The 26,426-nt window shown below is 39.8% G+C and overlaps 1 protein-coding gene across 2 annotated transcripts in view; it reads right to left on the bottom strand.

Annotated features, from left to right (window-relative positions):
- LOC122800065 (calcium/calmodulin-dependent protein kinase type II subunit alpha) overlaps positions 1-26,426 on the bottom strand; it is a 1,141,826-nt gene that overhangs the window by 396,070 nt on the left and 719,330 nt on the right. For both annotated transcript variants that reach the window (XM_044069562.1, XM_044069563.1), the window contains one exon: positions 9,445-9,493. In XM_044069562.1, coding sequence (XP_043925497.1) covers positions 9,445-9,493 — 49 coding nt within the window. The remainder of the gene's footprint in view (positions 1-9,444; positions 9,494-26,426) is intronic.

The following is a 26,426-nucleotide window of genomic DNA, read 5'->3' as shown; positions in this document are numbered from 1 at the left end:
TCCCAGTTAGGGGTCGCCACAGCGGATCACCTGTCCGCTCATGATTGGCAGTGGAGTTTTACAGTGTCGAGTTGCCAGCCTGGCGCCCAACCTTCTACAGAAGGCACACACACTCACACATAGGGCCAATTTAGAGTGTCCAATCAACCTACAGCATGTCCTTGGGATGTGGGAGGAAACCGGAGCACCCGGAGGAAACCCACATGACCACAGGGAGGACATGCAGACTCCACACAGAAGGCACCCCAGCCAAGAATCGAACCAGAGAACCTCTTGCTGTGAGGCGGCAGTGCTAACCGCTGCACCACCGTGGCCGCAGTCTGTCCAAACAACAAAAAGTGATCTGTTGTGTGGGCTGCAGGTACATTTTTTTCTTTTGCTTTATGGAGATATCTGAAGATAAGCAGAACTTCAAAAAGTAATCTCTGTCTGCTTGCAATGACTCTTTGGTTGAGGAAGTGAAGAAGCAATCATCTATATTTTAGTTATGGATGAGCTGCAACCACTGCCGTACCTTTGGTTAACACAAAGTTGGCTTTAGTAAACCCAAAGGGCAAGTCCTTGAATTGGTGGCAACTGGCTTCTAGGTGAAGTGAAAATGCAGTAGCCTTATAGACTGTTTTGAGATGTGTATAGCGGTAGACATCCTGAATGTTTATGTGAAGGAAAGGCATCTAGAATGTCTATTGAACACATCTAGTTGTTTGCATTGAAACATGGCAAAATCTCTGGCACTGTGACTATTTTAAGGGTCTTTTCTACCTAGATTTTTAGACCACTGGTGTCCAGGATTGTTCATTTTTAGCCCCCCAAAATAATCTAGATAGATTCGTGACCCTCTCTTGTCTGGTGGGCACTGGTGTGCATGGTTTTGAGAAAAATGTATAGTATAGACTTTGTATATAATCCTTTTTCACCCATTTATCCTGCATGATGGTCACCTACACAACAGGAATAAATGCCTCCTGACTACAATCAGTTAAGACTTCAGAGATGTTGTGTCGGTTTGTAGGAAAAGACTCTCCTAAAGCCCTGATTCTGCAGCTCCCATGACTAATTGGTTGGAGTTTGTTGAATGGACTACCTCAGCTGCTTTTCTGCTTGTCTGAGGAGAAATCAAAGGGACAATGCTAGGATTTTCTAAACCAATGGGACTTAGAACAATTCTGATTTATATTAAAGGATTGTTGAGTGTTAATATGCCTATGGCAGATAGCATCTTCCCTTTCTGTTTGCATCTGATTAGTTTTTCCTTCACCATGGGTCCAAAAGGGGTTATTGGTGAATGGTGCCTTGAAGCTGTCTGTGAAGCCTACTCTTCCCACCTCATCAGCTACATTGTGAAGGAGAAACATGGAGAAGTTTATGATGTTCAACATGGTATACATGGTTGTCCACTAATTGTTTCCTTGGTTCTGGCAAGGGTGGCTTACACAAAGTAGCCACAGCTTGCTCTACTAAGTACCTCTGGAAGTAATTAATATGGGTTAGATAACTCTACTAGGGCAAAAATGCCTAAGGTGTATGCATGCTTTCCTATCTTGTCCATTGTCCTAGACTTTTTGTTAGGGGGCTGGAAAGCAGAAAACTCATCTGTGAGTTGTCTCCTGGAATCCACCAGTGGACCTTTGACCAGCACCAGCTATTTTTTGGTAGGTGTATGAAGTCACCCGGTTTTGCAGGGTACTACTTCAGTTGTGTTTGGTTTCCACCATGCCTGCCTGGTGACCAACTCTATATGACAGTCTACAGGAGGTATCACCAAGTAGGGAAAACGCAGAGTGGTATGCCTCAAAGAGCACTTCCTTGACCTGAGAAGGTAGTTCTGTTGGCCATGACCTCCTCTGTCTCATCAATTAAAGGACTACACCAAATGTGATGTCTTCAGGAAGGGATTGTGGGAGCCCTGTCCCTCATCCAAGTCTATGTCTGATGTAAGGGACTGTGAAAGGGAGTTGACATGCTTTCTATTATACAGTTCTTTCCTGAAGATTCTGCATGCACTTACTGTCATTCTTTGAGGACTGAAGTTTCCTTCTGTGGTCTGTCCTTGGGAGCCTTACTGAGCTGACTGAAGAGCTAACATAGTTGTATTATGAGGTGGAGCAAACACCAGTGGAGACTCTGTCAATTGCCTTGAAAGTAAGGGTATCATTCTCGCCAATATCTTGAAGGCAGATCCAGAATTCATTAGCATTATTAATCTTTTATATGGAACCACTGCAACCCCACTTGTGTACAGATAAATGGCACCAAAGATGGTAGACCTGACACTGAGGATTTGGACGGCCCCAAGATGGATACCAGAGTCGACAGCTTCAAGATCAAAAACTTGGACATTAAGAATGGCTTCAAGTGCATTGTAAACCAGGACAGTGCTGAAGATCCAGTGTTGAGCACCTGGTTCTGGGATCCACTGGATGTGGAAATAATATTTGCTTGTGCCATAAAGGCAGGATCTGGTCATTAAGTCAGCCCTGAGACTAACAGTGCTGAAACTGGCATTGGGGAGGGAAACAGATGAAGATATGCTAATACCCAACTCTATCTGCATCATAAAGACTGCCCTAATAATGGGCATCTGACCCAATCTGCTTTACTAGTGTTGGAAAAGGAATAAACCAATATGAGGGATACAATGGAGGATGGTCTAGAGGTCAGAAAATAGGACAGTTCTCTTAATGTTGGCAAGAAGACATAATAGGAGATTTGTCTCTTAAGACAACAGTCTCCATAGGGCCAGACTTGAGTGTAGGCACCAGAGTAGAGGAGGGCTCTCATCTTGGTATCTTGAGAGTTGATGAAAGTTCCACTTCCTCAGGCTTTCTTTTCTTGAGCTGCTTATATTTCTCCTTGTCTTTTCTCTTCTCAGACTTGTACTAAGGAGTGTGGTGAAAATCTGGAGGTAGAAGTTTATTAAGCCTGTAAACTAACAACTTAATATATATTGAATACTCATATTGAGCGAAACTCACATTATCAAATTGAAAAGCTCGAACAATGAAGTATCAAGGGCTGTGCAGGATCAAAGAACACCATGGATCAGGATATTTATCCTTTCGCCATTTTGGTGTGATCTTGGAGTTGCTATATATAATTAGCAGTGGGTGTCGGGGGATGCAAATAAGTCGGTGTTTGGTTTGTTTTAATATTTTGATGTTTGGTTGTTCGATCTTTTTGGTTCAATCAAATGGGTTTTGCTCATGTCAGCATTCAATTAAGTGATAAGGGTCCCCATATATATATATATATATATATATATATATATATATATATGTATATGTATGTATATATATACATAGATATATATATCTATATATGTATGTCTGTGTATATCTATATATATATATACATACATATATATATATATATATATATATATATATATATATATATATATATAGATATATGGTTAACTATCAGAATCCAGAAGCCCAGAATCTCAAAAACCATAATCTCAGGCCCATAATATTGAAAGACCAAAATGCTGAAGGCCACAATATCAAACTTATGGACTTGCCTCTCTGCAGAACCCATATTAGCACTCATTGCTGGGACTACACCAGTGCAGGAACCATGTTAGCACTTGTTTCCAGGTTCAGACTGATAGGGTGATTCTGTATTCGAGATTTTTAGACATTGTGGCTTTCAGCATTTTGGTCTTTTGATATTATGGACTTGGTATTATGATCTCTCTCTCTCTCTCTCTCTCTCTCTCCGCATTGCAATATAAATCAAATAAAGAGAAATGATAATAATCTACTTATTAAAAGTCCTGGCTGAGATGATAGCTAAGGCAAGTGGAAAATCTATAAAATGTCAGTTTGGGAGAACTGCTAACTATACATAAAAGTAGAAATATTTAGGCAATGAAAATATTCTAATAATAGGATTCTGAAAAGAACACTTAGCTGTAGCTCAGAGAGTGCCCATTCATAAAGCTGGCAATGAGATCTGAGGTTAGAGAGGGCACAATGGGATTATTGGAGTAAAATCTGAAGAAGCTCAAGGTTAGGAACACTAGCAGATGACAGGATCAAATCCGACAAGAGACTCAGTACCCAAAAGTCTGATCAGAAAGATGCATAAGGATATTAACAATATCACCTTCATTTGTGTTAAACAAAATAAGAACATATGGTACATCCCTAATGTATGATAAAAGGCTGAAGTGGTACCATTTCATAGACTGGGAGGCACATCAGAAACAAACAACTTTAGACCCATTTAGCATGACCACTACTCCATGCAAAATCAAGGAGTGTATTATAATGCAGCTGATCCAAAATGATAAAGGGGAACTATTTCTGTTAGATATGGGACTGCATGGCTTTGTTAAGGGGATGTTTGGCACTACCACAGCTAATGCAAAATGAAGGCCAAAGCTAACTGGGATGCAACCTGTTAGGGCTCACAATCATTGCCTCATATGAGTTGCCAATAGGGGATTTAAGCTATAACAGGACCTAGTATAAACACTTTGTTACAGTTATAGAAGGACATCCATGGACCTTTTTTTTTGTCATCCTCTGTGAAGCACCTTTTTTTTCAGGCTGAACGAAACACCATTCTTGAGAATGCCCTGGGTGGTATCTTCCCTAACTATGGCTCTGGTCTTTTAAGTCTTTAAAGATGTAATAGCTACACTTGATGAAAGACACTCATGTTGCTTATTGTGACCTTGTTAAGAATTTAGTACTATTTCACATAACAAATTAAAGGCATAAAATGTCAATCCATACATAATTCAATGGGAAAACAATGGTTAAGCAACAGGATACACAGCTCAGGGCTAGGGGTTGTCTGCAGGTCTGTCTGTCTGCCTCACTGTTACCAGTGCTGCCCCACAAGGCTCTATACTGAGGTGATTCTTTTGGACTAGTCTTTTCACATATAAAGGTAGGTGATGAGCTTTAGATAACCTCACATGATGATGATGACGACTGTAATCTGGGTAACATAGTTTTGCCTTCTATAGAGCAGCTCATTGGCTACCACCTGTGCTTTCTCTCAATACTTTATGGAAACAGTCACTCCTTTCTCCTGATTTGATCTAATTTGAAGTTTTCCTGTTGCCCGAGGGAAAACTGAAGTCTCAGTGTAGTATCATACTTGTGTCCCTAGTGATTTTTAATTTACGTGCTATATGTACCATATCACACTCCAATGCCTGATATGTACCATATCACACTCCAATGCCTGATATGTACCATATCACACTCCAATGCCTGATATGTACCATATCACACTCCAATGCCTGATATGTACCATATCACACTCCAATGCCTGATATGTACCATATCACACTCCAATGCCTGATATGTACCATATCACACTCCAATGCCTGATATGTACCATATCACACTCCAATACCTGATATGTACCATATCACACTCCAATGCCTGATATTTACCATATCACACTCCAATGCCTGATATGTACCATATCACACTCCAATGCCTGATATGTACCATATCACACTCCAAGGCCTGATATGTACCATATCACACTCCAATGCCTGATATGTACCATATCACACTCCAATGCCTGATATGTACCATATCACACTCCAATGCCTGATATGTACCATATCACACTCCAATGCCTGATATGTACCATATCACACTCCAATGCCTGATATGTACCATATCACACTCCAATGCCTGATATGTACCATATCACACTCCAATGCCTGATATGTACCATATCACACTCCAATGCCTGAAGTACATTAACATAAAGCCTTTACAGCCAAGAGCACCTGATGGTATTTGTCCTTTCCCCCCATATTTTTAAGAATGGCATGCATATCCCAGTATTATCATCATGTTTTCTATCTCTGATCATAGCTCCTCCACCAGGTTAGGCAAGCCTTTCCTATCACCCCATCCACTAATCAAGTGTGAGTTAAACACATCACTTGGATCACAGTCAGGACTTACACCCTCTGTACAATGGAGATGATACAAAGATACTAAAGTTCTCAAAAACAGTATACAAAAAATGCACACCTCATGCTGCAGGGATGACCACACTTTAATATCTGATATATTTAACTGAAGATCATAAAAACTTGCAAAAATAACATATTAATAAATGGCTAGTCACAAAAAAAGAGAAACAGAGAAAAAACATTCATTAATGACCTAGTAGCAGTATTTACTACAGCCAAGCTTCTTGAGGGCTGGGAGGTCATAGCCATAAACTTGACAAGTGAACCTACAAAGCTGATTGCACATCACTTCTGTTTATTTACTTACTCACCTAACAGGTTAAATACAGTAGTGCAAAGGACACTTTTCAGCTATGAGCCATAATCACCCAGACTGATATGAGGGAATCTTGTCTTTTTCACTTTCTGTCTTAAATGCAACTCTTAGAAAATCAATTTCTCCGTAAGAGCAACTAATATTTTCTGCTATGAACTTATTACAAAAGAAAGCCTGCAGTTAAACACATACTGCTGTATCAGTATTTCAGTTTACTTCTTTCTTTCTATTCACAGGGAAGTCATCAGAAGATCCTAGAATAAACACAGGCGCTTGTCAATGAATGGTTGATGCTAGACATTTTTCATGTTGCAAATATACAGAAACCATTCCATTATTTAACAATAAAAAACTACTGTTAGATACGTTGTAAATTAAGAAAATATTTAAGGCTTTCGTCTGCGAATATACTCACACTTACTAGAATGAAAGAATGCCCATTTTCATGGAAATAAAATATATATATATTTTTTTTTGCACAGAGAACACTCTGAAAATACCAGTCAATTAGATTAAATTAAATTTTCAAGTAAAAAGAAAAAAATACTCCTAGGGCTTTCAAAGAAAAAGAGAGTGCTTAGACGCCTTCATCCTAGATGCTGCTCAGCATTCTGACACTCCCAAACACAGGCTTTTCAGTGACACTTTCTGTTTGGGTTAGTCCTCTTGTAATGATTTAGTTTCCTGATGGATAGCACAGAGGTTAGAAGTGATTTATTAGTGCCCTGAGTCTGGAATCATGTGCAGTTATGAGTTTAAAACTAGTCTCATATGCCTAATACAAATGTATGCCTTTAGGCTTTCCAGGCACCCCCACGCCCATGCCCACCCCCAACAGTGAAATATAAAACTTGGTTTAATGAGACAGCATCACAGAAGAGCCAGCTAAAGGCTAGAAGTTTGGTCTTTAACATTGCTGCATGTACATACACTTAACTTTCTCCCAATTATTTATTTTGGTCTTTTGATATTATGGACTTGGTATTATGATCTCTCTCTCTCTCTCTCTCTCTCTCTCTCTGCATTGCAGTATAAATCAAATAAAGAGAAATGATAATAATCTGCTTATTAAAAGTCCTGGCTGAGACGACTGTGGTGGTTTCATTTCTTTCTCTCTCTCTCTCTCTCTATATATATATACGTGTATGTGTATATATATATATATATATATATATATATATATATATATATATATATATATATATATATATATATATACACACACACACACACTATACTAGACTGGAATGCTAAATGGATGATAGCTAAGGCAAGTGGAAAATCTGTAAAATGTCAGTTTGGGAGAACTGCTAACTATACATAAAAGTAGAAATATTTAGGCAATGAAAATATTCTAATAATAGGATTCTGAAAAGAACACTTAGCTGTAGCTCAGAGAGTGCCCATTCATAAAGCTGGCAGTGAGATCTGAGGTTAGAGAGGGCACAATGGGATTATTGGAGTAAAATCTGAAGAAGCTCAAGGCTAGGAACACTAGCAGATGACAGGATCAAATCCGACAAGAGACTCAGTACCCAAAAGTCTGATCAGAAAGATACATCAGGATATTAACAATATCACCTTCATTTGTGTTAAACAAAATAAGGACATATGGTACATCCGTACTGCATGATAAAAGGCCTTTTATCATTTAATTATTTGCCTATCTGGTTATTTAATATGTGACACGGTTTAGACATCCTTGCTGAATTTAATACATACGTACTTTCTGTATGTATCATTCCACTTTTTACATCATTTTGCTGCTTGTCTCTGTCCCCTTCATCCCGTTTAACCATCCCATCACATGTGCAGTCTGGCTTCAATTACAGCTCATCAGACAATGTTATTTTTATTTTAATGAACATGCATTTTTTTTATTTCCACATCTTAGTTAATCCTTAATACAAGGTTTAAACTTAAGGCCATATGAAGCAAACATCTTAAACTTTGATTTTGGAAATGTCATTTTGTTGCATCAGTCTGACAAAAGTGTCACTCACACACAGACACACACACACACACACACACACACACACACACACACACACACACACACACACACTGCAGAAACCCATGCAACCTTCCCTCTTACCCCCCCCCCCCCAGATCACTGGCTTGGAAAAACAACTCCCTGCAATGTAACAGTTGTACGAACACCATTTCATTCACCTTGTTGTGATGAGAAAGCATTTGATGAGCTGGGTTTTGGGATAACAACAGACTATAAGAATTACCATATGAGTGTGGATTGACCCATAGATGTACATAGAAAAGTGCTGTTAATTATTCTAGTGATCTACGTTTGAGCATAGGTTTGAATGATAAGAGGCAAAACAGACAGGGAAGGACTGATTGATAAGATGCTTGCTGACCTATTTCAGGGGAGATGGGGTTGTCTTGCTTGACAGCCCTCACTGAATGCCGGGTATCAGGTAATTGCTAATGGGTGTAGCTTGATATGCAGCACTTGGGGCAGGCAGAACTCATAAGCCCACAGCCCTTTTCTGTCATCTCATATGATAAAAGAAATAGGTTTTGGTAACAAAGACAAATGACCATTTCAAGCACAGATGGTGTAAGCATGCTTAACATCAGTGAAGTGGCAGGGACCTGAAAAAAAGAGAACTCAAAAAATAGGGAATACAGATGAAAGGAAGACAGCAGGTGAAAATTATGCCATTGGCACTCAAAGCAGGCATTATACCAGAAGATTCCTGACGGCCTCCAAAACTCACAGTCTACCTGTAGATTATTCTCTGATGCAGTCATTGCAGTTTAACAAAGAAAGTTTAAGTTAACTTAATCTGTATTAATACCCCATGTTTATGTTCATTTACCGCCTTTATGGTGGATAAATAGAAGATTAATAAAGAAAAGTTACACAAGAGTACTTGTACGTGTCAGTCCCACCTGCCTTTCGGTATGCTGTTTTCAATGTATGCCTAAGATGGTACCACCATGTTAATAGTGCACTCCAAGAACTCGTCAGAGTAAGCCCTGTTAATAACTATCAGCAAAACAACAGCAGCTCTCTCTGCCATTCGTTCTCCTGCCCTTTAGCACATTCCTTAAATAAGTACTTGTCACTATTCATGTCAAGCAGCACGTTATAAAATACTTGTCATACTCTTGGATCAGAATACAGCATTTATTAGAAGAACTGTGCTCTTGCCTTTAGTATCTTCATCTTCAATAGTGGTATTGGTACTTTCAGATGACTCCTGTGGAAAATTAAGCAGAATGTATAAGATACACCAGTGGGTTGTGTAATTAAGGTATTTTATACATAATTTTCAACAAAATAAATTCTTTCTGATGCTACATTACATTTTTTAAATGTTTACACATGTAGAACTTTCATTTCATATAGACTTTGTTCTGTACTTTCATAAAATTATGGAAACGTGCAAACTGCCTCTGCTTGACAGACTGAATGGATGTAACTAGCTAATATCTGTTGTTACATTTATATTACACTTGATCTAATACTCTTCAGGATGAGTTGGGAGAAACAGTTTTAATAATACCATAAGATGAAACTAGTTTTCTAGCTTACTACATAATCTGAAAAAATCTTTAAAGAAAAATACATCATTTACTTACTAAAATTATGCACTGCAAGCATATGTATGCATGCATGCAGGGGTGTATCCAGAAATATCTGATTTGCATACCAACAGTCTATGCTACAAACCATTTTATGTGATATAAAGTTTAATCATATAATTAAGGATGTAGCATATATGCTAACATTTTATACAACAAGCTTTTAATAGTTTACATAGTACCAAAACAATTATGCATTGGACTGGACAAAGTTTTCATGATCACTGTCTCGCTCATGGCATTTTTTATTTCATTTCTATATTGAAAAGAAAGCTGAGTGCCCCTGAGATGTTCACAAAATGTTTCCCTCAATATTCATTTGTACACCACTGCATACATGGCATATGCCTGACTACATCCGTACATGCAAGATATTGTACCATAGGTACACAATTTCATGAAAGAGACAGCACAACAAGACCCAAATAGACAGTGTGGACAGTCTAACAACAATCACCCTTTCACAGTACACAGGACTAGACAATTGTTTTACGACATAAATAGAGGATTGTGTTAAAAGGGCATGATAACCAAAGGAACTGTAAAGGTTCTGACAATGATATATAAACCTCTTTCCCACAGCGTAATATATATTATATTCTGCATTTCAGACAAGGAAAGCTCAGGGATGCGAGGCCTCTGATACGTGAAGAGAAGGAGTTGTGAAGAAAACAGTGTTAGACAAGATGCTCTGTAGGTAGGAAAACATTATAGAAGGTTGCCTGTATGTAATATGATCACATACATGATATAAGGCTCTGTCTTATCAGCTCAAGGCTATTACATAACATTCACATCACCTTTTTCCAGTGATGTCAGTTTGCAAGAGAATTTAATTGCATTTTTGATTAGTTGAAATTAATTTTTACATGAGCCAGATGTCTGGAATTCATCATGTAATGGAATCAGTGTTTGACCTGGCAGAACTGGTATTTACTACCTTAAAACATGGTTAAGTGCATAGCATTGTTAGGGAAAAGGGCAAAACACACGTAGGTATACAGCCCTAAAGTATGGTAAATATCAAGGCCAATATAATTACATAAGTGGCCTTATGGAACTGATCTTTAAACTTGGTCTTCACTGATTTAACAACTTAATAATACATGAGAGCATAAAATGTGTGCTTCATTAAAAAAAAAAAAAAAAAAGAGAAGCAATGATTTAAAAAAATCATTGGGATTAAGTGTCTTTGTTGAACTTAAAGTGCAAAAATATAGAGAAGGTAAGTGACACCAGTGCCTGATGGTTAACCATGAGATAGACAAGCTTAGGACTGCAGTAGGACCTAAAGTTATCAACATTCTCCAGTTCTTTTTTGCCTAGTCTAAAAACATGTCATTCCTTTTCAGCAATTAAAGATCAGTATATACACAAACTGAAATGCAACTTGGCGTACTGTAGAGTGCATCACATTTTGTTCTAGTTTACCTTTAGTAGAGATCAACTGGTTTTGCTGTATCCTTAGCTCCTCTCTTATACTTGTTTGATAATACTGCCATCAATGTAGAGGATCATTACAGTTCACAAGGGTATGATTTACCCCTCAAAGCCCACAGCTGTGAAACACGGTACGAGACTGGGCACTTTCTTAACCTTAGACCAACAAGTTTTATACTAAAATTTTATCTGACTATGTAACTCCAAAACCTGTGGTAATTTAGGTAGCAAGGCCAAAATACTGAAAATTATAAAGAATAAATTAGAATTTGACTTGGTACATGAAGGAAGACTATATTGTGCATGATGACCATACATCTATACTCAAAAAGAAGACATATTAGCAGGAAGAGTATTTGACTTTTGTGAGTTTTTTACATCCCAGTGACAGAGATTAGCAAATTCTAAATTATTAACTAGTTTCATCTATGTCACTAAGTTTTTTCAGGAGCAATATATTATGGGTTGTTGCATAGTGCAAAATCAATCTATAGAAAAACATCTACTCTAAGACCACATCATTGTTATACACAAGTCTAAAAAGATGCTCAAATTGTTATCAAAAATTGCAGAGCTACAATTACAATCCCATGTACACAACTAAATATAGTTTTCGCTAGTCCCCTTACTGGTACACCCACCAGATACTTCACTCCTAATGACATTCACATAGTAGAGTTACTTGGAATGTGAAGGCAGAGGATTGGAACAGAGATATGCTATGACAAATGATGAGCACAGTGAATCATATCCTGATAATCAGTATTTGAGTATTCTGCACTCAGATTGATGGAAAAGAGCAGACAACCAGGACATTAATAATTTGTCTTGCTTGTTTCCATTGTCACAATATCCATTTCTGACTGAATACCTGTATATAGATTCATAGATGCATACTAAGCTAGCTACCCTTGTGGGCCATTTTAAGCCTAGCCACTTTATATTAGTGGAGACAATCAAACTCTGTACTTTGTGTCTGTGAAGTAAATGCCTTAACGATTATACCAACTCCCAATCCACTAGATTAATATCACCCGCGATGGGAGATGGGATAAGTATGGCATAGGCTCATAGAATTCTGAGTCAGTATGCATCACCTGGAGGAAAGGTGGGACAGGATATGTATGTTGTGGGTTCATGCAGCTCTGGGTCAGCAATTGCTACCCATAGTACAGATAGGAGAATGATGGCATAATGACTGCAAACTAGGAGCCATAATCAAAACTCCTAACGATGTGGACATCCTACAAAAGGGCCTCACTGAGACAGATGCCTGGTGTCAGAGCCATGGCCTCAAGCTCAATGCCAAAAAGTGCATTGTCATCCCCTTTGGTAAAAACTCTGTACCCATGAACTACCATATAGGCAGTAGTCTACTTAACACCGAAAGTGTGATAAGAGACCTTGGGACACAGGTGGACAGTAGTCTCTCATTTGATAATCACATCACCACAGTAGTCTGGAAATCCTTCTATGTGGCACACCTCATTACAAAAGGTTTCTCATCCAGAAAAAAAGAGGTCATTGTTCCCCTCTACTCATCACTCATTAGACCCATTGTAGAGTACAACACCCCTTTTGGTATATACCTCACAAGACATCTACAACAACCGGAAAGGCCACAGAAATACCTCACAAAGAGGATTACCGGCCTCAAACAGATGCCCTAAGCAAACCATCTCAAAAAACTCCAGCTTTACTCCGTCACATATCCCTTACTCAGAGGTGATCTCTGCCTAACATACAAAGCTATGTCAAACCCAGAGCTGTTGGACATGCTCCACTTAAAGAAATCCCAATCCCTCTGAGCTACATGCTCTCGGCACCTAAACCTTGTCACCACAATAAACAGAACATGCCGGAGGGATAGATCCCTGTCCCAGAGACTTCCCATACGCTGGAATAAACTGCCTATCTATATTAAACAAAGCTCCTCATTAGCACTCTTCAAGAAAAATCTTGATGATTGGATGGGAGATAGGAAATTCACCCCAGGGATCACCTCTGTGGCTCTGCTCGACAGTGGCACAGGAAAATAATTTTCTTGGGTGGCAAAAGCCAGGCTACCTTTTGGCTGGGCTTGTATAGGCCCCAGGGCCAATAGCCTTGTATCTACCTATGAACCTATGAACCTATAATGATGGCTCATACAGGTCAGGGTCAGTGTGTACTGTCTGGAGAAGATTTGGGATGGGAATTGTATGGTCATAATCTTCCACGTCACCATATACTTCATTGAGTAGAACTACATACTGTCTGAAGGAGAACTAAAACAGGGATGGTATGGTATGGGCACATACTGCTGTTGGTCTTGCTGCACCATTTTGTGTGTAAATGGGACAGGGCTGCACACTGTGGAGTCATACAGTTCTAGGTTCAGGTGTACTACTTGGAGGGGAAATGGGATAAGGTCGCTGTGATATGGGCTCAAACAATTACTGGTAAACATATATAGTCTAAGGTAGAGTAGGGACAGACCTGATATGAGATGGGCCTGCATAAATTTAAGTACAGTAGAGAGTCGATTATCCAAACTTATTGGAACTGAGGGTAGTTCAGATAATCAAACTGTTTGAACAATTAAACATACACTGAACTGGATAAAAAACTTCTAAAATCTTTTTTTTTTCTGCACTCAGGGAATACACTTTTCAACCATTCAGCAAGCCCAGTGGACAATAAAAAACATTTTTCAAACACAAACAGGCTACTAGTTCAAAAAACATGTACATGCTAATATGTATAATGTTTGCATATTCAGACTTTATGATTTTTCCTACCCAAAAACTTTGAAAGACTGGATTCGAATAATTGACATATCGTCAAATCAGCATAATCGGCTCTCTACAGTAGAAGGACAGGCATAATAGAAATAATGAGAAAGGAGAAAAAGAGGAATACAGAGAGGTCATAATTGCAGGAGAGAAGTGCTGTGGGGTGACCTAAGTCATACATCATGTTTCTTCTTTCCCTTTAGCACTTTCATATGCATCTCCCTAAACCTTTATTTTAATACCTATCATTTTTAGCAGGAAATCTTCTACTGTAGATTCTTGAGATCATGGAAAAACTGATCCATTAGAAACATTGAGAGAGGGCATCTCCTTCACTTGCCCAGTCTTTTGAGCTTGATTTACATTTGCTTAAACGTGTTGACTTGAGCTGACATTTGTTCAGAGCTTTACTGCTGACTTTTTTGTAGAGCACGATTCATACACTCGCTTAATGAGTTACTGGTGGCCTGACAAGAGTGTACCTTGGCTGCTGTAACACTGCCTGTCAGTTATTGCCTTTCTCTGAGGTATAGTGACCTCACAGTGGTAGCAATAATGCTTAGCGGTTGGGGGATTAACCCCCATAAGGGGAGTACAGTGGTATTTGTCTTTGCAAAAATCTGCTTAATTTTGTCACACGTGCTCACAACCTAAGCAGCTTGAACAAATGCATTCAAAGGGTGTGTGCGCTGAAGCTTTCATTTACTAATTTTTGACTAGGTAAGTGTGACCCAGGCTTTTAGGAAACAATGCAGTGGTCTGTGGACAGTGGTTCTCCCAAAAAAAAGGAATCACTCCCAGTACATAGTGGATTGGTTAAAGTCATAAATGCTTTTTGTTTGACTGGATCACAAGGAAACACTTCATTCACCAGTATACCTGGAGTGACAATGACTCTCTAAACGTGATGTTGACCATACCTTTCAAGTGTACCTCATTACGAGGAACGTACCTCATTTGGGGTCTTAAAAAGTTCATGTTCCTCGAAATTCCTTGAAGTTCCACACTGAAAGACTCTGTCACACAGTCAGTGTTAGGAATTTTTTTAAGTGAAATCCATGGCAAATAGAAATTAATTATATTAATTCATTAAAAGATCTTCTTTATAAGTAAAATTAGCATACTTTAACCATCCTATGGCCTTCCTAGTTGAAGTTGTTAGTAAGCCATTAGTATGTGTTCCACATTTTGCCCATTTGTTCCACATTATGAAGGCTAGTGTTCCTCATTTTGGAGATGGAAGGTTGACAGCTATGATGTTGACTTCTCACCAGAAGATGAACTTGCAGACTTTAACACTACACCTTTTATTCATTGGTATGAACCACACAACAGTGAAACATTATGAAGATCACTAGATAGTTTTAATTAGACTTTAATTCAAAATTACTTTGGTTTATGTCTGGTAATAAGAGAGGTAAAAGGAAATCCCCCTGTATTATTACCTTAGGAAGGGTTGGGGCCTACCCAGACATCAAGTCTAAATGCTGTCCCTTAGTCAACAATTATTTTATTCACCTGAAACACACGTGGAATGCAATACCATAATGGCACAAATCTTTGCAGTTAGCTCTCAACTGCTAAGCTAATAAACAGACTAGCAGTATGCATTCCCATTGTTAGTGAAGTAAATATATCTTGCCAGGGAATCTGGCAACAATGTTGAACTGCATTTGTCTAGTAGAAGACGATAGCATATCTAGTCTGTCCTACAAGTGCTTTTTTCCCTCACCCTTTCTCCAGCTACCCTATTCCATGTTCAGTGTCTCTGTGGATACTTTTCCCCCCTAGTCATTCCTTTCATTCCTTTAGTCCTTTCCCTCTCAGTGAATAAGTATTTTAACTCATTCAGCAAGTAACTAATTTCCGCAGACTACTGCCTGTGCCCCTACACCCCCAATCTTCCTCTTTCAGAGTGACATTTCACATTACCCTGGCACAATCTTATCCACTTAAATGTATCCCTGCTTCCTAAGGTCTTTAGTGGCAAGAGTTCCAGAACTCCAGTAGCCTCTGGATATATTCTTTATCTTCAACCTCATACATGCTCTACGGGCTTTTCTCTGGACTCTTTCCAGCAGACTGATATCCCTCTCCTAGTATGGCCTCCTGCATTACTGACACTAATCAAGCCATGGTTTGTCCAGGATTTCATAGGGCAAAGGAGCACTGTTTCATTACATTTTGAGTCTGTCCTTCAGTGATACTTGCCAGGCCATTCTGTCTTTCTGCTTCTGATGGCCAAATCCAGGTGTGATAAATGACTCCTGACATGCTTGTTCTGACACACCATTTCTAGTCCAATGTTGCTTACCTGCAGTACTCTTAAACTATCTGCACTAAATCTCTGTTGCTGTCATACTGCCCACATGGTTAGCCTTTTCACATCCTTCTTTATACTCTCTTCTATACTACACTGCACGTCTATGTATATTTTGTTAATGATGGGGTTGATTTGGTTTCTGTTCCTTGGAGAGGTCTGCAAAGAGTGCAGTGAAGTGGACTTGACCCAGTATCAAACCCTGACTTAACACTAGTAACTTTCACTGTTACTAACATTGTTTCTCTCACCACAACTCACTGTGAGATGTATAACTATTTAAACATATGGAATCTTTCACACCTGCTTATGCAATACTTGAATGATAAGGAAATGTTATCTGCATACTTCTCAACTTCTTAACAAAAGATTCTGGACATATACTAAACTAATGGGGGAACAAATGCCCAAAAATAGGGACATGTTTTAAATATTGCTCTTATAAACTAATAGAAAGTTGCTAAAACAACATGATTTGTGTTAGCACATATCTTCTGAAGAATATGAAGTATGAAACTCTATTGTATGTCATGAATTAGCGAGTTCAATCCTCAGTGATTTGCCAGAAAGCCACACATTTTTTTGTAAGGAACAGACAAAAAATTTGAGGGCAAAAACGGCAATCTGTGAAAATCTGGGGAGTTAGAATGATACTTGCATTTTTTGACCAAGTTTGTTGGAGTCAAGAATTCCACTTGGCTGACCAGCTGTGATCTGGGAATTAGAAAAATGAAGTTCAAGGCTGCTGGCAAAAGAACTTCCTTTGTGACAGACTGAGGTACTGCTACCAGAAAATAATGTTTCTTATTTTTTTCTGTTTATTAGCATTCAGTGGTCAAAGTTAGTGGGGAATGTAGAGTGGGTGTTGAGATATCACTCAGTACTAAATTTTATTTATTTATTTATTCCAGTTTGCTAACCGGGGAGGTCCACTGGGCCAAAGAGCCCATTTTCAGTGGAGGCCCAGGGAGAAAAGCTCCACAATACAATGTTGCAAGACATAATAATTAGACATACAAATAAAATTCAAAGCAAAAAAATGAGTTACATACAAAAGAACATTGTGTCAACCTACATAAATGTATCCCGCTCTAAGCCATACTGTTTAACCATGCCACTTTCTAGTTAGTCATAACCTCAACTCCTTCAGTCTTCCTAGCAGGATCATATGCAGTATACCTCTCGACCTATTAGCACAAGAAATCTGGACAATGCCTAAAATAACAGGGCAGAAAGATCCAAAACTAGGGACACATCCTAAATGTTGCTACTATTAATTTATAAAGTTCTAGAATAAAAACTTTTGTGTTAGCATACATTTTTCTGAGGGATATGAAGTCTGAAGATCAAATGTATGTCATTATTTAGCTACTTCAGTCCTCAGTCATTTCCCAGAAAACCACAAATGTTATGAGGAACAGACCAAAATATGAGGAAAAAATCTAGACATTCTATGGAAATCTGGATAGTTGAAAGGTATGATAAGCAAGAGCACAAGGCACTGGAGAAGACCAAGAAGACCATCTTTATTATTACTCCTGCCATGTTCTCCACAACTTAGTCATAAAACTAGACCAGGTTCGATTGACATCTAGTTGCAGGAAAAAAATCTCTGCTAGCTGTTGTTCTATAAATTATTGTCTTCTAGGAGATTAACCAGTTTGTATGTCAGGATTCTCTCCATGACCTTTTCTAACATTGGTAACCAAATAAAGCAATGTTCCAGGGGACTGTAACACACCACTCTCAAGTAAAATAAACACAAGAGCAAAAAATTGCTCCACTCTGCACTTCATTTATTAAAAATCACACAAATAAACTCATTGTTAAGCACTTCTTGACAAATTCTGAAGAAGCCCTCTTCCATATAAGGGATGAAATTGCTTAACAAGAACCTGCTGTCATAGTTTGGGGACAAAGCCAAGGGAGAGTTTTCTATCTGGTAAAATGTGAAGGAAGTTGCTACCCTAATGATACTTTCTGGGATGTTATTAGGGCCCACAAAACTAGTTTCCTTAACAGACAGCTCACATTTAATCAGGTGATGTGACCTAAGTAAGGGAGGTCATCCTCTTTGTCTAGCATAATAATTGTTTTACTTTGGGGGGTTCTAATCCTAGAGGTATATTTCTTTGCTTGAACAATGGTAATTGCTTACATTTCGGAGTATACTTTATCACTGATTTCTAAACCTCCACCCTACCTCTATTAGGGGAATTTCTTCCTGTCCTTGTCTTTCTGTTCATTTAATATCTCAAGGTTCTCCATATATTCTGAACAATATTTTTATTCTAACTCAAATTGTCTATGTCCCTGTCATAACCCTGTTAACCAAATACTTTTTGACATGTTCCTTACTGCCCTCTCCTTTGCTGCTGTTTTGCATGACTTGTACTTTGCTTCCCTCATCTCCCCAGCCTTCCTTCCACCTTTTCTACAATACATTGTTTGTCCTTATCACAAATTTTACATCCCATTTTATATATATATATATATATATATATATATATATATATATATATATATATATATATATATATATATATATATATATATGTGTGTGTGTGTGTGTGTGTCTGTGTGTGTATGTATATATATATATATATATATATATATATATATGTGTGTGTGTGTGTGTGTGTGTGTGTGTGTGTGTCTGTGTGTAGATATGGGTCTTGTCCTATGATTTTGTTTTGCATCTTCTTGAATCCATTGTCCACATCTCAGACTACTTCCTCCTTGACCCATTCATTATAACTTGCTCACCCCTTGAATTGCCTCCAGTCCCATAACTCTAGCAGTTCAGTATAATCCATCCAAATGAAATCCAGCACTTATCATTTTCCCTGATGTTTTTAACCTTTTCTGCCACTCTAAACCATGCAATGGTTTGATCCCTTTTGGAAAATAGCACCTTTTCACAGACATCTCTATCCCCCTCTGGCCAGGTAAGAAAATGTCTAGAATTCAGTCACCTCTCACTCCCTTCTGGATCTGGAGTTAAGGCTTTCCCTAGCCACACCTGACAGACTCATATCCCCATGAGTTTTATTCATCTTCACTTACCCTATTCCTGTATTACTTCAGCTTCTCACCTTCTTTCTCTGATGAGTCTGATGGCTGATCCACTGTATCAGTTCACCTGCACTCCCCTCCTCTTTCTGGTCCTTACTTATTTGTGCAGAGCTTTTGCTCCAAGTCAGCTGCCAAATATGTAATATTTTCTCTTGCAGAGATTGCTGTTTCTCTACCCTATTCTTATCTATGTTTATCTTAACCAGCTTATACCACAGCATCTCTACATCCCATCCCCTCTTATTATTGACTCATGTCTGACACTAGCAGTACCCACCCTCCTGTCCTGCCTCAGTGTCTACATTTCCATATTTTTCCCATCCATACTATTTGTTTTGTGGAGTAAATACACATAAATGCTCCAATTCACCCTCATTCATTCCTGAGCTGTGTTATTTGTCAGTTTTCTTTCCCTCTCAAGCCTGAGTACAAATCTTACCCTCTGCCCTACTTTTTAAATGCCGCCTCTTCCTTTCACCGTATTTATTTATTCATTTATTTGTTTAATTTATTTATTCATTTATTTGATATTTGGTTACCGGGAAAGCCCGACCAGGTAAGAAATCCATTTCCAGCAGAGGTCCAGGGAGAAAAGTAACATCACAAAGACAAAGAAGAAACAAAAAGTATAGCTTTTACATAACTAACATCAGAAACAAATACAAATAGAGAAGAGAGCCAATTTACAGATGAGAAAAAGCCATGTACATACATGTTTGCATGCGTGGCATATCTAAACATATCAAAAACATACTTATGGTTTACAGAGAAGATTAACAAAAGTATCTACAGATATGCATTTTAAATAAGAAGATTAACAGAATGTGGCCTGGGGGAAAAGCTCCCATCATAAAGAAAAAGTAACAAAAGTGTAGCTTTTACATAATTAGCATCAGAAACAGGACAGAAAAAAAACTATTTACAGATTAACAAGAAGCATGTACATATGTTTTTACATGGGTGGATAAACAGGCATATCCAAACATATCAAAACAAACTGAAGTGTTACAGAAAAGATTAAGAAATGTATCTACAGATATACATTTTAAATATGAAATGTAAGATAATGTGGTAGGTAGGATGGATATATATATATAGGAGGAACAGTTGTATCATGAAGGAAATGCATAGATTGATATGTTTACATTATGAAGTGAGTATATAAATGGTCAGGATTATCTGACTATTGTGCTAACATTGTCATTTATTAATAGAACAAACAGAGAAACAATAGTTAGAACAGGATAGGGGGGTGGTGATGGCTGGTAGAGTGAGGAGGAAGAATTAAGATGCAGAGTCAGTAAGAAGGTGGTAGGATTTTTTTTAACACAGGGTGTTAGTGATTAGACAGAATAGAGTAAGGGGATCTAAGACAGGAGAGGGAAGGTGAGAGTTAGTGGAGGTGGTAGTAGCAATACCAGTAAAGGAGGAGGAAGTAAGGAAGAACGGTAAGAAGAAAGGAGTGGGGTACTAGAGCTAGGGTAAAGTAAAGAGAGAAGAGTCAGCTTGATTTGGAACATGGACAGTTTAAATACCACAGTAGGAAGTCTTTTAGTATAAGCTTAAATGTATTGTGGTTTGCAGGTGTTCTGATAATCTAAGGGTAGTGTGTTCCATAGTTGGTCACTGAATAGGAGTACAGACATTGGCAAGCAGCTTTGTTTGGCTAATGTAAATTTAGAAGCTGCTTGTCCTCAGAACAGAGATGCCAGCTACGTGTGTGAATCTGGAGTATTGATTTTAAGGTGGGACAGGTCTTTGGTTTATAGATAATTTTATGGGCAGTCATTAATTGCAGGTAGTTTAGGTGTTGTGGGAATTCTAACCAGTTAATGGGGGGTATGAGAAGAATGGTGGTGCTTATGACATACCTGTTGCAAATGTTGTTATAGCAGGCTTTGAGTTTGGTTTGTAGTACTATCTGAAGGTTGGTTAGAATGAGGACACCATACTGTAAGGAGGGAAGCAGGTAAGTTGTGGCTAGTGTAGTTTTGGTGCTTGTATCCATGAAGCTTTTGTAGTGATAGAAAGTTTCTGGTGAATTTTTTTGGTAGTGCTGTCTGCATGTAGGTCAAAGATTACTTTATCTACTATTACTCCTAACAATTTGGTGTGAGGGACCACTTTGATTTCTGCATTATTCAATGAGAATATCTTAAAGTCCTTTGGTGTAAAGAGGAGGGGTTTGGTTTTGTTGTAGTTGAGTAAATGTTGTGCATTATTGAGCCAGAATTCAATGGAAGAGAAGGCAATTTGGGTTAGTTGTCTAAGGTGTACTATGTTGTTGGAAGAGGTGATGAGACTTGAGTTACTGGCGTATTGAATTATTGAATTTTGGTAGGAGGCAGTATGGAGATTATTTATAAAGATGTTAAATATGGGGGTCCAAAAATAGTTTCCTGTGGACTCCAGCTTTGTTAGTTAGATATTGTGAGAGAGTACCTTGATGTTTTACTCTTTGTTGTCTGACAGATAGGTAGCTAGAAAATCATTGTAAAGATGACTGAGAGAGACCAACAGAAGAAAATTGCTGTAAGAGTTTAGGGTGTGAGACAGTATCAAATGCTTTTGATAGATCAAGAAATAGTGCTGATGTTAGTTGGCAAGAGTCTCTTGCTTTGTTAACTTTATCCAAGAAGGATATAATTGCGGTAGCAGTACTATGTCCTGATCAAAAGTCGTGTTGGGTAGGTGTTAGTAGCTTGTTGTAGATGAAATGGTCAAGGAGTTGCTTATATTTGCATTTTTCTAAGAGTTTGGAAAGAAGTGATAGGATGGCAACTGGCAGTAGTTAGACAATGCGCTGGATTTTCTCCCTATGTTTAAAGGTGTTATAATATGACACTTTAAACAAAATACGTATACATAATTTTCATCAAAGAGAATGGTACTTATGATACTGAGACTGGCATTAGAGATCTTGCACAGTTGCACAACCAGTACAAATCACAGGCATTCGGTGTGTAACATTTGGTAGTATTTTAAGTTAGGGGGAGTGAAGACAAGGTTTGGGCATTATGGAACTGGAGGAGACAGAGAAAGAAAAATTAAGGGTGGGGCTGGTTGCAGAGGGTGGGCAGTTCTCTTTTGAGTAATTTGCAGTACATAAAATATTTTTATGATGTGCTTGTATTTCAGTAAAGCTTTTCATAGTTTAATTGGAATGAAGTGGGATGGCAGTGAAGTAGTATCTAGCCATTGTTGTCAAAGCAATGAATTGGTTGTGATCCGTACTCTGTTTTTAAGGGATTTATGAAACTGATCTAGATTTTTGGAGTTACATATGTCTGGGGTCACTGCTTGCAACTTTCTCATTCAATCTGCATCATCTTAAGCCCATTACTGTCCATGCCTGCCACCTAAACTGAGCTGAATTTGTTCTAATTCTCATCCCTCCATTATTCAGTCTGCATGCACACTGCACTGTTATCCACTCATGCTGCCCCCTTTTCTTGTTTCCCACCATACTGTCTTCTGTCTGATAGTCTTCTCTCCCTCTGCTCTGTATTCATAGTGTGAACCACTTTCATGTTCCTTTTCCCCATTGTCACAAAAGCCTTCATCTTGTAACTAAGGCAGCTCCCATAGACTCCTCCCTGCTCCTCCCATCTCCGTCTACCTACCTACTCCCTCCATATTCCACTACTCTTCATGGCCACCTGTTCTTTCTGCTTGATCCTTTCTCCTCCTTCCCCTCAGACTATGAGACAATGTTTTGCCCACTTCCTCCAGCTCTTCTCCTGAATTTGTCTCCTGTCCAGATGCCATGAGATCTACCTTCTCTTCACCTCTCCTCCTTCCCCACAGACTATGAGACAATGTTTTGCCCACTTCCTCCAGCTCTCCTCCTGAATTTGTCTCCTGTCCAGATGCCATGAGATCTACCTTCTCTTCACCTCTCCTCCTTCCCCTCAGACTATGAGACAATGTTTTGCCCACTTCCTCCAGCTCTCCTCCTGAATTTGTCTCCTGTCCAGATGCCATGAGATCTACCTTCTCTTCACCTCTCCTCCTTCCCCTCAGACTGAGACAATGTTTAGCCCACTTCCTCCTGCTCTCCTCCTGAATTTGTCTCCTGTCCAGATGCCATGAGATCTACCTTCTCTTCACCTCTCCTCCTTCCCCTCAGACTATGAGAAAATGTTTTGCCCACTTCCTCCAGCTCTCCTCGTGAATTTGTCTCCTGTCCAGATGCCATGAGATCTACCTTCTCTTCACCTCTCCTCCTTCCCTTCAGACTATGAGACAATGTTTTGCCCACTTCCTCCAGCTCTCCTCCTGAATTATGTCTCCTGTCCAGATGCCATGAGATCTACCTTCTCTTCACCTCTCCTTCTTCCCCTCAGACTATGAGACAATGTTTTGCCCACTTCCTCCAGCTCTCCTCCTGAATTTGTCACCTGTCCAGATGCCAAGAGATCTACCTTCTCTTCACCTCTCCTCCTTCGCCTCAGACTATGAGACAATGTTTTGCCAACTTCCTCCAGCTCTCCTCCTGAATTTGTCTCCTGTCCAGATGCCATGAGATCTACCTTCTCTTCACCTCTCCTCCTTCCCCTCAGACTATGAGACAATGTTTTGCACACTTCCTCCAGCTCTCCTCCTGAATTTGTCTCCTGTCCAGATGCCATGTGATCTACCTTCTCTTCACCTCTCCTCCTTCCCCTCAGACTATGAGACAATGTTTTGCCCACTTCCTCCAGCTCTCCTCCTGAATTTGTCTCGTGTCCAGATGCCATGAGATCTACTTTCTCTTCACCTCTCCTCCTTCCCCTCAGACTATGAGACAATGTTTTGCCCACTTCCTCCAGCACTCCTCCTGAATTTGTCTCCTGTCCAGATGCCATGAGATCTACCTTCTCTTCACCTCTCCTCCTTCCCCTCAGACTATGAGACAATGTTTTGCCCACTTCCTCCAGCTCTCCTCCTGAATTTGTCTCCTGTCCAGATGCCATGAGATCTACCTTCTCTTCACCTCTCCTCCTTCCCCTCAGACTATGAGACAATGTTTAGCCCACTTCCTCCTGCTCTCCTCCTGAATTTGTCTTCTGTCCAGATGCCATGAGATCTACCTTCTCTTCACCTCTCCTTCTTTCCCTCAGACTATGAGACAATGTTTTGCCCAATTCCTCCAGCTCTCCTCCTGAATTTGTCTCCTGTCCAGATGCCATGAGATCTACCTTCTCTTCACCTCTCCTCCTTCCCCTCAGACTATGAGACAATGTTTTGCCCACTTCCTCCAGCTCTCCTCCTGAATTTGTCTCCTGTCCAGATGCCATGAGATCTACCTTCTCTTCACCTCTCCTCCTTCCTCTCAGACTATGAGACAATGTTTTGCCCACTTCCTCCAGCTCTCCTCCTGAATTTGTCTCCTGTCCAGATGCCATGAGATCTACCTTCTCTTCACCTCTCCTCCTTCCCCTCAGACTATGAGACAATGTTTTGCCCACTTCCTCCAGCTCTCCTCCTGAATTTGTCTCCTGTCCAGATGCCATGAGATCTACCTTCTCTTCACCTCTCCTCCTTCCCCTCAGACTATGAGACAATGTTTTGCCCACTTCCTCCAGCTCTCCTCCTGAATTTGTCTCCTGTCCAGATGCCATGAGATCTACCTTCTCTTCACCTCTCCTCCTTCCGCTCAGACTATGAGACAATGTTTTGCCCACTTCCTCCAGCTCTCCTCCTGAATTTGTCTCCTGTCCAGATGCCATGAGATCTACCTTCTCTTCACCTCTCCTCCTTCCCCTCAGACTATGAGACAATGTTTTGCCCACTTCCTCCAGCTCTCCTCCTGAATTTGTCTCCTGTCCAGATGCCATGAGATCTACCTTCTCTTCACCTCTCCTTCTTCCCCTCAGACTATGAGACAATGTTTTGCCCACTTCTTCCAGCTCTCCTCCTGAATTTGTCTCCTGTCCAGATGCCATGAGATCTACCTTCTCTTCACCTCTCCTCCTTCCCCTCAGACTATGAGACAATGTTTTGCCCACTTCCTCCAGCTCTCCTCCTGAATTTGTCTCCTGTCCAGATGCCATGAGATCTACCTTCTCTTCACCTCTCCTCCTTCCCCTCAGACTATGAGACAATGTTTTGCCCACTTCCTCCAGCTCTCCTCCTGAATTTGTCTCCTGTCCAGATGCCATGAGATCTACCTTCTCTTCACCTCTCCTCCTAACCCTCACACTATGAGACAATGTTTTGCCCACTTCATCCAGCTCTCCTCCTGAATTTGTCTCCTGTCCAGATGCCATGAGATCTAACTTCTCTTCACCTCTCTTCCTTCCCCTCAGACTATGAGACAATGTTTTGCCCACTTCCTGCTGCTCTCCTCCTGAATTTGTCTCATGTCCAGATGCCATGAGATCTACCTTCTCTTCACCTCTCCTCCTTCCCCTCAGACTATGAGACAATGTTTTGCCCACTTCCTCCAGCTCTCCTCCTGAATTTGTCTCCTGTCCAGATGCCATGAGATCTACCTTGTCTTCACCTCTCCTCCTTCCCCTCAGACTATGAGACAATGTTTTGCCCACTTCCTCCAGCTCTCCTCCTGAATTTGTCTCCTGTCCAGATGCCATGAGATCTACCTTCTCTTCACCTCTCCTCCTTCCCCTAAGACTATGAGACAATGTTTTGCCCACTTCCTCCAGCTCTCCTCCTGAATCTGTCTCCTGTCCAGATGCCATGAGATCTACCTTCTCTTCACCTCTCCTCCTTCCCCTCAGACTATGAGACAATGTTTTGCCCACTTCCTCCAGCTCTCCTCCTGAATTTGTCTCCTGTCCAGATGCCATGAGATCTACCTTCTCTTCACCTCTCCTCCTTCCCCTCAGACTATGAGACAATGTTTTGCCCACTTCCTCCAGCTCTCCTCCTGAATTTGTCTCCTGTCCAGATGCCATGAGATCTACCTTCTCTTCACCTCTCCTCCTTCCCCTCAGA

The sequence above is a fragment of the Protopterus annectens genome, chromosome 4.part0 (genome assembly GCF_019279795.1).
Source record: "Protopterus annectens isolate FY-2018-M chromosome 4.part0, PAN1.0, whole genome shotgun sequence".
Taxonomy (NCBI): domain Eukaryota; kingdom Metazoa; phylum Chordata; order Ceratodontiformes; family Protopteridae; genus Protopterus; species Protopterus annectens.
The sequence above is the reverse complement of the archived record's forward strand: the minus strand, read 5'-3'. Positions and strand labels throughout refer to the sequence as shown.